Below are 13,936 nucleotides of genomic sequence, written 5' to 3' on the forward strand. Positions count from 1 at the left end.
TGCAGAAAGAAGGGGCAGTTCCCTGAATGTACAGAATAAAACACTGCAAAAATACTGGAGAAATTAAGGCTATAAGCAGCAAGTCAAAATAGAATAATGATGGCAGAGAAAGCAGCCTGCTGTATATGCTTGTGCCTGTCATTTTAGATGTCAAAAGGACTGTGAGCAGACTTCTTCCTTATGCTCTAGGATAAATGGCCACAGCACTGCAGCGTTACAGCTTCATGTGGCAGGTGTGAGTATTTGTTGGATCCAGTTTTTCTGTCCAAGGATGGATTAAAGCAAAATCCTTCAATCTGGGCCTGGCTTGGGAGAGTAGTTGTGGTATTGAATCATTGGCTCCAGGGACTGTTCTGCACAGCCCACTGGCAAAGAGACTCACTGGAACTGATAAGCTAGTGGGAAGATTTGCAAAGTAGGAATGCCACCACACCACCATGACTTGGCTTCACTGTTGGCTGTTTCCCTGTGGCTGCTGACTGTACGCAGCAAGCTGTCAGCTGGATGCTTCGCAACGGCCACACTGGGACTGCCAAAAGCTGCAAGCATTTCTCCCCTTCAGGCAGGCTGGATTAAGCTGGCTAACAGTACAGTCAATTCCAAATTCACTTAGAAGTCGCGGGCCCTGCTTGTGAGCATCAGACACAGGACATTCTCAAAAAGACATCTGGTTACTGAGTTTATGCAAGAACTGGGCAAACCAATCCCATCTGTTGTTCCAACCTCCTGAGCACAAAGAACATAAACCTTGAAAGAGAAAATCTCACCAAGAATGATCTGAAAGTGAGACTCACAACACAACACGTCATTTCCTCCTGAGAAGGATGCTGTGCCATCGTACAGAAAGCATGGCATGCTTCAGCACGCGGCTGTGTAAACGAGGGCCTAACACACCGTTTCGCTGCTCAGATTTCATACTACAACCAAGGTAATGCAACACAAATAAAGCAGAGAGATCACTTTGCTATGCTAAATGATTTGCCTCCTACTCTGAAAATCAATGAGGTAAATAAAATGTTTTATACAGATATCAGACAGTGTCTCAGCAAACAAAATGCTCATGTTTTTTAAAAATATTCCTGCGATGTTACCCTGGGAAATATACAAAGTGTTCAGAGCCTCATTCAGTTTTTACCATTTACACACTTTTTTTACTTTTGTGGTGTTCCACTTGTCTGCTGTCCTTTCAAAGTTGCAGTTTTCATATCTATTTCACTTTCTAACTTTTGGTCTATACTAGAAGTCTGAATCCACAGTACTGTGGGAGAGGGAATACGTCAATGAAATTCCAGAAAGGTAAGTCTGAACACATTACAACTGAACATAAATTTTAAGAATCCTTCTCTGAAGAACATAAAATTTACACTGTATAGATTGTCTGCATATTCTTTTAATCTCCATTTTCTTTTTGGTCTTAGTAAGGTTGCTGTACTTACTTGCTGCTGGAAAACAGCTGACACAGAAGTACGTATAAGAAGCAACAGTGTAAAGATATATGCTCCATGTGCTTATAGGGAAGTTACCTCAATAAGTACGCTGCATGCAGACCTGTTAGCGTCATTTGCAGGTGACAGCTTGATGGAATTCTCTTGATTGCAGCGCAGTTGTGTTCCCTCCCATCAAGCTGAATTTAGCCTTTCTACTCACCAAATCACATGAGTAAACTTTTATGCATACATTTATTTTATTTTTAGGTTTCCAAGATCAATCAATGACGCTCATGTAAGGAGACTGGTACCACAAGGCTAGGAAAAAATGGAGTTAAGCTTTTCTGAACACTGGTGTCATTGGGACCATCAGGACAGACATTTTGTTGGTTTCCAATGGCACAGCTCTGTGGATTGTTACCAGAATTACAACAGCTTTAAACAGGCATGGACCTTGGCGCATCAGACCATAACAAACTCATGCAGCCGAGCAAGCAGTAGGAGTATTCAAACAACAGATGCACCGGCCTCTCTTAAATCTCTTCCTACTGACATTTGTACACCTCAGTCTGCAATGTACCATAACTATTACGCACTGCTGCAGTGGTGGAAGTCAGATGCCCGACACACATCTGCCCCAGCAGAGAAGCCACAGCTTTGCAGCTGACCATCTATTTTGGTCACAAAGCACGGGCATACTCCCATTTAATTTCAGCTGCCCTAACCTCCCCCATAACTAAATCATTGTTATTATGCTCCACATAATCCTAGTACTGACAGGGATGTTTGTTATACGTAATTAAAGATATTAATTTTGCACGGAACAGAAGACACAGAGCCAAGATTTTTTTTTTTTAAATCTCCCATTAGAAAATTACCTTCATTAGCACCGACTCGCTGAGCTTCTCTCTGTTGACTATTTTTATCGCGACCTTCTGACACGTGACACAGTGAACCCCCAACTTCACAAGCCCTGCAGAAGAAACAGCAAAATAGAAAGGAAGAATTGGTTAGAGATAGTCACTGTTCAGATTTTTGCTATTTGCATGCCACCCAGCAGTTGGCAATTTATATGCAAACAAATCTTCACTAGTCCCTCCTCCAGCCAGATAAGGTCTTGTGAGTAATGAAGACCCTGAAGCCCACATCGTGACCATTTTGCAGTGAAGCCATCAACATTCTTAATGCTGCTGCCGTTTCTGCCATTAAAGCTGTATTTTTGGTGAAGCACTGTATTCCAGCTCTCACCACTCGGTGTATCCTACCAGTAAGAAGTGAACTTCTCCCAGTTTAACTGCACTAGGCTAAGGCTTTGGCTGACACCTGACATCAATGGATGCTCGGAAATCATCAAACTAGATGGTCAAATGTCGGCAGTGTAGAAATAGCCTCTACGTTTTTCTAGCTCCTTCCAGAGCTTTTATGATCATAATAGAAAGGTTAACACTGTGATGAATGGCACTGTAGCATGAAGGAACATCAACATATGCAGATACAATTCTAAGTTCTTTTAACTTGTTATTATTTACTATATCCTTATCCTCAAATAACTTAAGAGCGCTGTTAAATGATTACATTGGCAAAAGGATATGGATATCCCTGACAGGATCAGGATGTCCAAGTGATCACCAAAATACGGAACAAAACTCCCATGAATTAAAAGAAAGATGTGAGTAACATACACGAAGCATGAGCTTCTGCCAAATTTTGATCTAAACCTGCTGACCTGTGTGAAAATACCTTGAGATATCTCCCACAAGTGTGTTTATGACAGTCCCCCGAGCTCTCAACTCTATCGCCATTAAGAAAACTTGTACCTGGAAAAAATGTACTTTGTAGGTCTATTCGAGTGAGATCTTGTTTCCTTCAGCTTTTGCTCTTGTCAAACATACACCTGTAGCACAATACCTGGTGGGCTGGATCCCACCCCACTCTACACACAGTATGCTAAATTGCCATTCAATTTAATTCAGTCAGAACTGAAGTAAGAAGACATGGCACCTCTCTGGTGTCGGCAAGACCTGCTGGGCTTCACAGAGCATTTATGGGCAATGACACCGCACAGTAAGAACAAGCCTAGCTCAGCTCACCGCTCCTAGGTTGGGTTGCCATTAAGATCCCAACCTCTCTACTGATGCAAACCACAAACCAAACATGTTGCTTTATCTGCAAATTGAACACAACGGATCTGCAGTCCAGTGAAACAACAAACACAGCGCTTCATGCTTCGTATCGAGGGATGAATATGCAGACTATTGCCTAACTACAAACTGTCCCCAGTAAAGTGAACTGGAGTTTCATCAGGGACTCCAGCAATCTCCTGCAGATACTCGTCTATCTTCTTGCTACACAGTTAATCAGGAACTTGGAACCATTAATCGCTGGTTATTATGCTGAGAAATAAACTTCTGACTTGCTTCCAGTTGCATCTCTTTTATGGCATGCTCAAGTGTTCTGGGTATTTCTAGTCACATAATTTCTCGGTTTCATCTGGTTAAATGCTGACATCCTTACTTTCAGCCATGACATAAACAAGTCACAAAAATTAAGAATGCAGCACACTGACAAATCCATTTGCAACTGTGTATAGCAACAGCCTGTCCTCTGCCTGAAGCGGCTGAGCAGCACAGCCGGGGGAAGGTGCTGCCATGTCCAGCCAACGCTCACTCGTATGTCTGAATCTGGTCTGTTCAATACATTTACAATATCACCCGTAGCGGTACTGGCTCTGTGTTCACCGTTCATAGCAGCTGCAGACTTACTTACGCTGCTTCTCTTTAGCTTTGTTCTCTGTTTGGACAGTGGCTACTTGGCACCACCTTGTTGAAAATGTGCATGGTTTCAAACCGTGCCAATTGCTTCCTTCCTGCTTCCAGCACAGATCACAGCCCTGCGTCACTCACAGCACAACCCTGTCACTCTACATCATTCTTAGTTGCACTTTCAAATCTCAGCAGAACCTCTTAACTTGGTCCTTTGTACCTGGACTGCCAGGATCTGCAGCACAGTGCTGTACAGTAACACGCTGCAGACAAATTATTTTCAGAGGTCAATAAAGGTGAAAAACAACTACTCTCTGTAACTGGTCCTTCACCCTGAAGGAAATATAAAAGCTTCCAGTATCTCACACTTCAGGGTTTGATTTCAAATGTTGTTGCTCCCAAATCAAGACATCTGTTCCACTGAACCCAGCTGATCTGTAAACTGTTTTTCCTTTGTCCTCCCCAAAGCACCCCATCGTTGAGTCATAAAGGGTTTTACCCATAAACTTCTGGGACACCACCAGGCTGTACAGGCAAGCTTCTCAGCACCCTCTGTCCTTCTGGCTACTAACCTACCACAGACTCAAAAATTAAGATTAAACCATTGCATTTACTCCAATCAAAAAGTTAATCAGCTGTTAGAAGACACTGCAAACTTTGCAAAAACCACACTGATACCAAATCACACAGATTTTATGTTGAATTAATTTCATCAACCTCAAGAAGTCGTTCTTGATTCACACCACAGTACCAGAGGACAGAATGAGAAAACACGAGTGAGATTTAATGTATTTTTCCTCTCTTGATTTGCATTTTGAAAATCAAGGAAAAAAACGCACTGTCACCACTGTGTGTTCTGTGGAGACAGAACTTTAAGACAACTCTCTGAACAGCCCAAGACAGCACTTTTCACTGTATTAAATTCCGTGTAATTTTAGGATAAAAATAAAACAGGTCACTCTGCCTTGCCTCCTCCCCAGTCCCCTAGCCACATCCTTTTGCCATCTGCATGCCAGCCTAATAAACAAGTAATTAAAAATTAATTAAAAAATAATTTAAAAATCCCTCTTAGCAAGTCCATCTATAGCATAAGGCCCTCCTGCTACTACGAGGAAATCCTAATTGAGCTTGGTCAGGAAGGGCTTGTACTCAGGACTGCCGTTTCTGTCCTGTAATTTCAGTCGAGGATCTTAACCCTTCAGAGATGGCTTACATGGGGATTTGAACTCCTGTGGGCTTCTTAATGCTTAGGAAGCCCTTCTACCGACACAGAGAAAATAAACCATTCAAGAGGCAGTACGTAACTGCTTAATGACAGACCCTTAGAGAGAATAAGAAGCAACGATGTGAGCAAACTGCTGAGGTGTTAACTGAAATGGAAGTGGCAGAAATGCCCACTTAGAAACAAGCGTCCAAGGTGCGCTTACAGCATTGTGACAGAGCCGGTGGATCTTCCAGTTCTTCCTCTCCTGCATATGCAGCTGTTCCAATCTATAGGAAACCGCCAATACAAACATGCCATTGAGTTAGGTACTGGTAAAGTTTATCTATATATTCAGGCCAGCACAGGTACCTGTGGGGTCCTCAAAGGAGAACAACCAAACCAGGCTGTGCTAAGAGGGTATTTTGCACTGCCTTGGCTTAAAGCAAGTCTGCCAGGCCACAAACAGACTTTGAACTGGTCAGCTTAATGAGTAATTAACCCCTCAGATGCAGGCAAGTAACCTTCAATAACTCCATCTGAGATGCTGTGGGAATCAAGCACTTGAAGTTCCCCCCCAGGCTGTCACAGGCACGGATTCCTTCAGGCACACTTCAGATTTCCCTCCGTCGGCGGCTCCGGGGGTCGCAGGCGCTGCCGTGCTGGCACGTTCGAACAGGCTGTTACAACCTCTGGGCTGCCAGCATTGGGCTGCTTTTGATCTTCGTCACTGAACTGCACCAGAAGCAGCCCTACAATTTCAGGTTGGGGAGTAAAGAAGAAACCACAAGCTTTTTGAAAAGCAAGGGGATGTGTGAGCTAACATTGTCTTTTAATTTGTAATTAAAAGCCACGATTTGAAAACCAATGAGCATGAGGAACCCCGGATGACACAAGGGAAAGATGCCATTCAAGAAAGAGCAGCAGAGGGAAGCATACAGGCCTGACAGTGCTGCAGCATTCGACCTAGTAACAACCACGGCTGCCCACTCTGCTGCTAGTAAACTCCCACTCTGCCACACTTAAAGATACACAGATCTTTTCTGAAAAAGACAGGAGCTTACCTGATGAGCAAGGGACAGATTTAGATCAGCTGGACAGCCCATCCTGAAGCACTACAGAGAGGAATCCTTTATTTTACCCAAGAAGAATGCACCATGGGGATGGAGAAACAAAAGTTTCCCTCCTGCTGAGACAATATATTTACTGTGAATCCCTGATCGCAGCAAGTCATCTCCACGGCCTATATTGTGACCGGCAATCAACTCCATGACTTTTTAGCCAAGGACAGGATTTCAGAAAAGGCTGATTTACTTTCGCCTTGCATTCTGCACAGTTAGAAAATTCTCTAACACAGACTGAATAAAACACAGAGTTCAGAACTGGTGCTATTTCATATCCACTTTACAGTTGTGTAAATAACAGCATGAGGGAACACGACTGTGGATAGTAACACCTCACTAATGATCCTGTTATTACAACTCTTCATTAAAGAAAGAAACGTTCTGGGAACAAGACAGAAATGTTTTTCAATCCTATCCAAACTTGCAGTCTGCCAAAGACACCGATCTGAAACAAATTACCACTTTGAGAGAGACTAATAAATAAAGAAACAACATTGTTGTTTAAGTACAGCACTACTGGTATATTCATTGCTAATGAATAATGTTCCCACAGTTTTTCAGAAATGCTAAACACAAGTAACTCCTTCTCCCGATTTTTAACTTAAGGCCAATAACTGCTTCAAGAAGTGGAATGAAAACTTAGGTACATTTGCTACATTTAATACATATGATTTTTCCAATGGTAAATGGAAGTCTTTAATTTTCTTTTAAAATAAAACCAACCCAATGCCCTATTTGTAAGTAATGACAAATTTCTGTAGTAGGGAAACTAGCCACTGATTTCAGAAGACCATCTGCACGTTGCTTGCTCTTCATTCCACTTCAGAGTGCGTTGTCAAAAAACTTCTCAAAAGATCTGAGCAGAAAGCCCTGGTCTGGCCAGTAGTATCTATTTTGGCTGGATGAGCAATTAAAGGAATGTCTAGAGAGAAATATCACTCCTCTTTTAACTTGAGTTCGCTAATTGCCAATTAATTCAAGTCAATGAATACTCTGCAAATGTTAATCTAGGCACTGCAGGACACAAACGTTTGTGGTTTACTTCAGGGCTCAGACTAGTACTGGTAACAAACTATTTGGATTAAAGGAAGAACAAAAATCTCAGGCCAAACAAACTCAAAAGAAAGCTTAGTGTGTGTACACTGTCACTGCGTATGAGCTTTGGACATATGATCTTTACCTTATGAGTAATGTTATTTATCCCCACAAATCGGAGGTTGCCGTTGTAAATCTTAGAAGTACTTATGGATGCTCATTCCTGAAAACTACATATGCTAGCATTTGCAAGATCTGCAAACCTTCAAAGATGCCAGCTTAGAAAATCAATGCTTAAAGCAAACAAAAGCATTAACATAACTCAAGTGGAACACAGGACAATACCTAAAATGTAGTATTCTTGCTCTTTGTTCTCAACAGTTATCTTCACAAACACTGTAGTTTCAATTAGGGTTACATAGTTCAGTTACAGTGTCTAACTCTGCTGACTGCAGTGAAGTTGCTTTAGACCTACAATACTGGAAAATGGATTAAAATTTGGCCCATAGCAAGATGATTTCCACAGCCATAAAATAAGGATAATAACACTTACTTACCTTGCAAGGGCTGTAGAAGGATTAACTGATTAATCCTTACAAAGAGTGCTGAAAAGGGATCTAAACCCTATGGAAGTTTTATATATTACAACCAGGAAAACTGCATCTTAAACACAACCTGGAAAAAAAGCTCTAAATATTTTTTGATTAATAGCTTCCACTTCATTTCCCAATTCTTAGAGCACATAGAATTCTGGTCTCCTACAATATGCATCTTATGCTCTTCTTAGCTGCACTGGAAAGAACTTTGTTACTGAGCATCCTACTTATGGAAACCAATAATTGCCCTTAATTACTCACTCTTGTCATTGAAGAGCTGTTTATTTTTCTATAGCAATTGTTATCTCTAATTATTGCATTTAAATAAACAGAGCCTTATATCAAGTGACAGGGAAATTATACAGTATCAATTTATAATTGTATATGGGGAAAGGAGGTATAGGGTTGTCAAGAAATCTAAAAGGATGAGGATGGAGCTACCCACATTGGTAATGAAATATTTTGACCATGGGTTCTAATACAGAGAGATTCCAGTGCTACAAGGCTGTTCTGAGGGCTCATGCAATAACTGCTTCTAAATTGAATAAACTGTAATTACTGTAGGACTAAAGCCAGAGTTCAAAGGAGATGTTCATCAGTGCCAGGATTCACGTGCCTCAGCTCAGAGCGTAGGGAAGCTGCACACTGAATTGCTGTAGCCTGGATTTGTTGTCCTGAGCTACGAGCACTGTCAAATGTACACTGGCTCGGCCAGCTGAAGGGGCACAATCCTAAGCTCAGAGATTGGTGAGAACAATGCAGCAGCTCAGATGTGACTGGATCCACACGCCTGATATTAGAGATCAAGAGGCACAGACATGTATATGTACACACAGCAGCTCACCAGGAGCAGGTTTTACACTGTATGCCTCAGAGATTATGGTAGGATCATCCTCCAGGCTCAGCAGGATCAAAACACACAGAACCAACATCACCTCTATTGATTTTTACCTTGGTCTCTTTCTTACAATATTTCATAAATCAATATTTCTCAGAAACTCTTAGTGCCCCCTGAATATAGCAAAGAACGTGACTGCTGAGTCCCTTTGACATGCTCTCCTTCCCATCTCACCGTACATGCTCACGTGCCTAAAGAGGCCCCCTCAGGGAACCGGGACACAAACCTGGATGGGCACACTGGTTCTGTCCTTTGCAAAATGCCATTATTTCATCAGCCAAGCTCTAACAAACTCTCGAAGTCCTCTTGGATCTATCAGCAGCTTGTGATGTCTGGTGGGCTGAGCTCCTATTTCAGATCAAGTCTTTGTTCCCATATAACACCACTTGGGAAGCTACGCTTTCCTGGCACGGGAGAAGTGCAGACTTCAGCTTCCAAAGCGTACAACTGAAAGCGTTTGGGTAGCATCCCCACCCCTTGCAGATGGGGTAAGAGAAGAGTGGTTTCATTGTTTTCAAATGAAAAAGATAAATTAAATTAGAACAGATCTTTCCATTGATGCACCAGGAAAAAAAATAATCTCTTTTTTACATCTCTGCATGGGTATTAGGAAAACTCTGCTTTCGCCCACAACTCTTCTAGTCAAAAGCTTTTCTTTCCACTTTCCAAAAGCTGTACGTGTACATCTCCTTGAAAAACTCTTCTTGAGGAATGATGAGATCCATGTTCCCCTTCAGTTTTCATTAATCCTTTGTCAGGAGATGACCAAAGGTGGCCATTTTCAGGTACAGCAGGAAGCCAGCAGAGCTGTCTATCCTGCCTAAGATATCTTTTAGAAAACATGTCATAGTAATTAGGTAACATCTGGGTAATGAGCCAAAACATCTCTGCTTGGTCCAATCACCTATGGAGAAGAGCTGATGCACTAACAAGGAAGGAACACTGCACGGCAGAGGAAGAGGAGGTGAGGAAGGAGGAGGGAAAAGAGCAGATGAACTGCTCTTTATATGTGCTTTAGGCTGATGTTAATCCCATTTGCCATGCTCGTTCCTTACATCTCCCTTCTTCACCCTACCTTTCCACCGCCCCTCCATCAGGAAGTCCTCACCCCCTTTTGACCCTCCCATCAACCAAGGTTGCTTCAGCTAGGTTATATGTATATTAAGAACTTATATTAAGAAAGGGGGTTACCACGGAAAAAAAATACAGAAGGCAGAGGTCACACTCTTCACAAGATTAGGCTCCCCACAGAACACTGCATCCACCCAGCTCCGTGCTGATACAGCTTACTCTGCCCCCTGACATCTCTTAATCACCCGCTGACAGATTCCTAACGGGATTTCACTGACTGCCGACATGCTGCGCCTCAGTAACGGCCCACGGGGTGATCTGGATTAGCTGTATTTGCACCCGTGCTATGCACGAGGCACCAAACAGCAAGTCACGAGCACGTGCAGCGCATCCCAGTTCCCACAAACTCCAGAAGGGCCTGCTGGTGGCAGTGGGGTATGGCCCGTACACAGCAAAGGAGAAAGGCGCTGGGTAGCCACTGCATACAGGGTTCTACAGCTACAGGTTTTTTTCCAAGGACAAATTGTTCTGTACCCAGTAGAGCTAATAGGGGCTCATCTCTTGCAGATCCACACCCTAAATTTCATTTCAATGTCCACCACAAAACCCTGGATCCTCTTCATGTTCCCTCATGAGATCTCCAGTCCCATGCCAACAGGTCCTCACCACATCTATGGACATCCTACTCTCCCCCCCAATGTCATAACATCTACAATTTCCTGCCATACCTCGTGCCTCTGCCCCAGTGTCTCTAGCTTCTCACGTCTCCTGCAGTAACACCCTCCACAGTTTTACCCATTTGTCCTGTGGTTCACTTCTCACTTGCACAGTTTCCTTCCACATAGCTTACTCTCTCCTTTCTCCTATGTAGATGACGACAGACGCTGTGGCTAGTCCAGACCTGTGAGCCCATCATGCCGTTGGTCAACCAGCATCTGCCAAACAGAAGAATATCTAACACCTGAGTTGTCCTTGTATTTCCCTCTCAGATTTGGTTCTTTCTCCAACTCCCAACAAAGCCTGAAAGGACTTAGTTACCTTTGATGTTTGAGACTGTGAGACCTTTGTTAAAGTCATTCCATATACTTCCATGAAGATGCTCCTGCCATGCGCTACTGTGTTATCACAGACAAGAGTGCCTATGGCCATACAATGCTGGGGTTTGGGTGGCAGCACAGCAGGGACACCTTGTCTTCCCCGTTCTGTACCTGGCTCCCACAGTATGGCCCGAGCCGTTTTCAAAACGATACTGAGACCTCCCAAGGCAGCAGTAGGCTTTGGAATTGAAACCCTGTTGGGTTAGTACCTGAATTCAAACCTCTCCCCTTGCTAATGCAGTTCCTCTTATTACAGTTTCAGACTTCTTGTGTTTCTGTTTGGAAGCATATCTGGATTATTTTTTTTAAAAAAATGTGGCTTCCTAGTGAAACAAGGTTAATACAGACACCTTGCACGTCTAGCTGTCTATACATGCTCCATCTCCAACAACTTTGGATCCCACTGGCCCACACCAACTAAACTGACAAAATCCTGCAGCTGGCTACAGAGAGACCTTGTAAGTCGCCCCAGTCCAGGAAAGGTAAGGATACAGATTAGCCTGCAGGCATTCACCTGGCTGAGATGGTATCTGGCTGGTCAGTCAGCAGGAGAGTGAACTCTTGAGCAGAGCCCAGTTGTACTGCCTTGGCTGCAGGCTAGACAAGGGGATAGGGATGGGGAGGGGGTGGCCCTGAGGCTGTTGGAGGGGCAAGAGATTGGGAGGAAGGCCTGGGGACTCATAACAGCAGACTTATGGACCTACAGAACACAGGTCCATAGGATGAAATGGAAAGAAATAATATTAGTAAGATTCTGGTACTTTCCCATGACTCCCACAGCCCTACAATGTGGGCCTACGTAGTATCAATTTGAGCAACTGTTCCAAGTGCTTTCTGTCCCCTCCAGTGCATCATGCGCATTGTAAAACGTGAGGGCAGAGATCTCACGACACAATTGTTAACAGACCGCTTTTCCCATTTTGCACTCTGTTCCTCTGTAAAAAGTATATGAAATGCCACATTTTCTTAATTGTACTGAATTTGAGAAACCCCAACCCCCCAGCTTAGGACAATAGAAAGAAAGCCCATATGAAAACTGATTAAAAAAGGGAAAGTTACAGCAAAAGAATTAAAGGTCAGAAAAATTAGACTGTTACCATTTTAATGAACAGAAACAGGCGTATTAAAAAAACAGTTTTCAAAAGTATTTCCTTTAACGTGAGAATAATGGCTCAGGTCACAGCATGGAGCTGAAAGCATTTATCGACTTCTACACCAAGAAGAGCAGGAGGTGCCTGCTCACGTAGTACAAACTTCACTGCAGCTGGTTCACTCTGTTCCTTACAAAGAGAAGAAAGCAGGGCGTCATATTCAGTGGTTGTGAAAAAGGCTCAAGCACCTCATTAATTTAAGGTAAGGTTCACAAGAAACAATGTAATACCTAGAGAGCGCGGTCAGCTGTGCCTCCACAAAAAAAGAAAGAAAAGTGTATTTAATTTCCTTTCAAAAGAGAAGTCATTGGATAAATACAAACACGCACGTCACAATCCACCTTCAATACGCAGCTTTATCACTTGGAAATGCATACCAAAGTGGCTGATGCTAAGCATATCCTGAAACAGAGTTCAATTTCAAACCCAGGCAGGAACTGGTGATTATAAAAGGACATTGGCACGAGAACTGTGCTGTCAAAACACATCTTTGTGTCCAGGATTTCTATGCAACAACCCCTGCCTGGGTGGCTGGAAGATCCCACAGTGAATTTTTCTCTTCTGGAAGAATTCACTGGAGAGGATGATGAACAACCCCATGGGTCTGATCTAAAGCCCACTGAAGTCAACGCAAAGCCTCATCTGTTTCAGGAATTTGCAGACCAGTTTCTTCATCAGCAGCTTACACCTATCCAAACCTTGCTTCCTCTGATGGGTGTTGCTGTAGAGAATGAGTTCGAAGTGCCGAAGAATCTGGCTGTAGAAGACCTTACAGCTATGCCAGAACCAGCTGTTCTTTACCAAAGTGTACAAACCCCTGTATACGGTAACTGTAACTAAGGCAAAACAGATCTGCAGGCATTGTTATTCTTGGATCTACAGCACCTTTTACTGTACCACTCCCACACACAGGAAAGGGTTCCACCTTTACTAAGACTGGTAATTTCTTAGTATCAGAATAAAATCCTTAAATTAGGCTCCCTACAAACACTAGTTCAAGACCAGAGCCACAATAAAGAAAGGTAAAGAGTGGATGAGTTTTCTAGATGTCAACAGAGAATCTAATCCCCAGGGCTTTTCCTCTGATTACTTTCTATTCTATTAATAATTCTATTTTTTGGCCCCACACAGTTAGAACAAGGTGTCTGAATACTCAGGAAGATTCAATTAAAAAAAATAAATATCTTAAGAAGAAGGACAAGTTCTAAGCCTGGACAAGTTCACAGAAATAAGCAAAAGACCAATAAGTATCTTCTCCCTACAAGCTCCAAAGCCTGGGCAAAAGTTAAAAATACCATCCCTCAAGAACAGCACTCCCACATGAGGACCCAGTTTTCCCCGCACGTACACTACTGTGATCCCATTGGCTTCCCTGGAATGATTCCCAATTCCCGAGAAGAGCTGCAGCCCTCCCAGCCTCCCCAGGGAGGTGACACAACACAGCGCAGACTACAAACAACGGCCACAGAGCAGCTCAGTGTTGACTCAGAGGCGCTCACGCTCAGAAGAAGAGGCAGCTCAGAAATAATTGAGATTGCTGTGCCTGTTCAGTGTCCCGACATACACAGGGGGAT

The 13,936-nt window shown here is 43.1% G+C and overlaps 1 protein-coding gene across 16 annotated transcripts in view; it reads right to left on the bottom strand.

Annotated features, from left to right (window-relative positions):
• Positions 1-13,936, bottom strand: part of BRSK2 (BR serine/threonine kinase 2) — a 313,750-nt gene that overhangs the window by 154,795 nt on the left and 145,019 nt on the right. For all 16 annotated transcript variants that reach the window (XM_037402757.1, XM_037402770.1, XM_037402761.1 and 13 more), the window contains exon 2: positions 2,306-2,400. In XM_037402757.1, the coding sequence (XP_037258654.1) occupies positions 2,306-2,400 (95 nt within the window). The remainder of the gene's footprint in view (positions 1-2,305; positions 2,401-13,936) is intronic.

Source organism: Falco rusticolus, chromosome 10 (genome assembly GCF_015220075.1).
Source record: "Falco rusticolus isolate bFalRus1 chromosome 10, bFalRus1.pri, whole genome shotgun sequence".
Classification (NCBI taxonomy): Eukaryota; Metazoa; Chordata; class Aves; order Falconiformes; family Falconidae; genus Falco; species Falco rusticolus.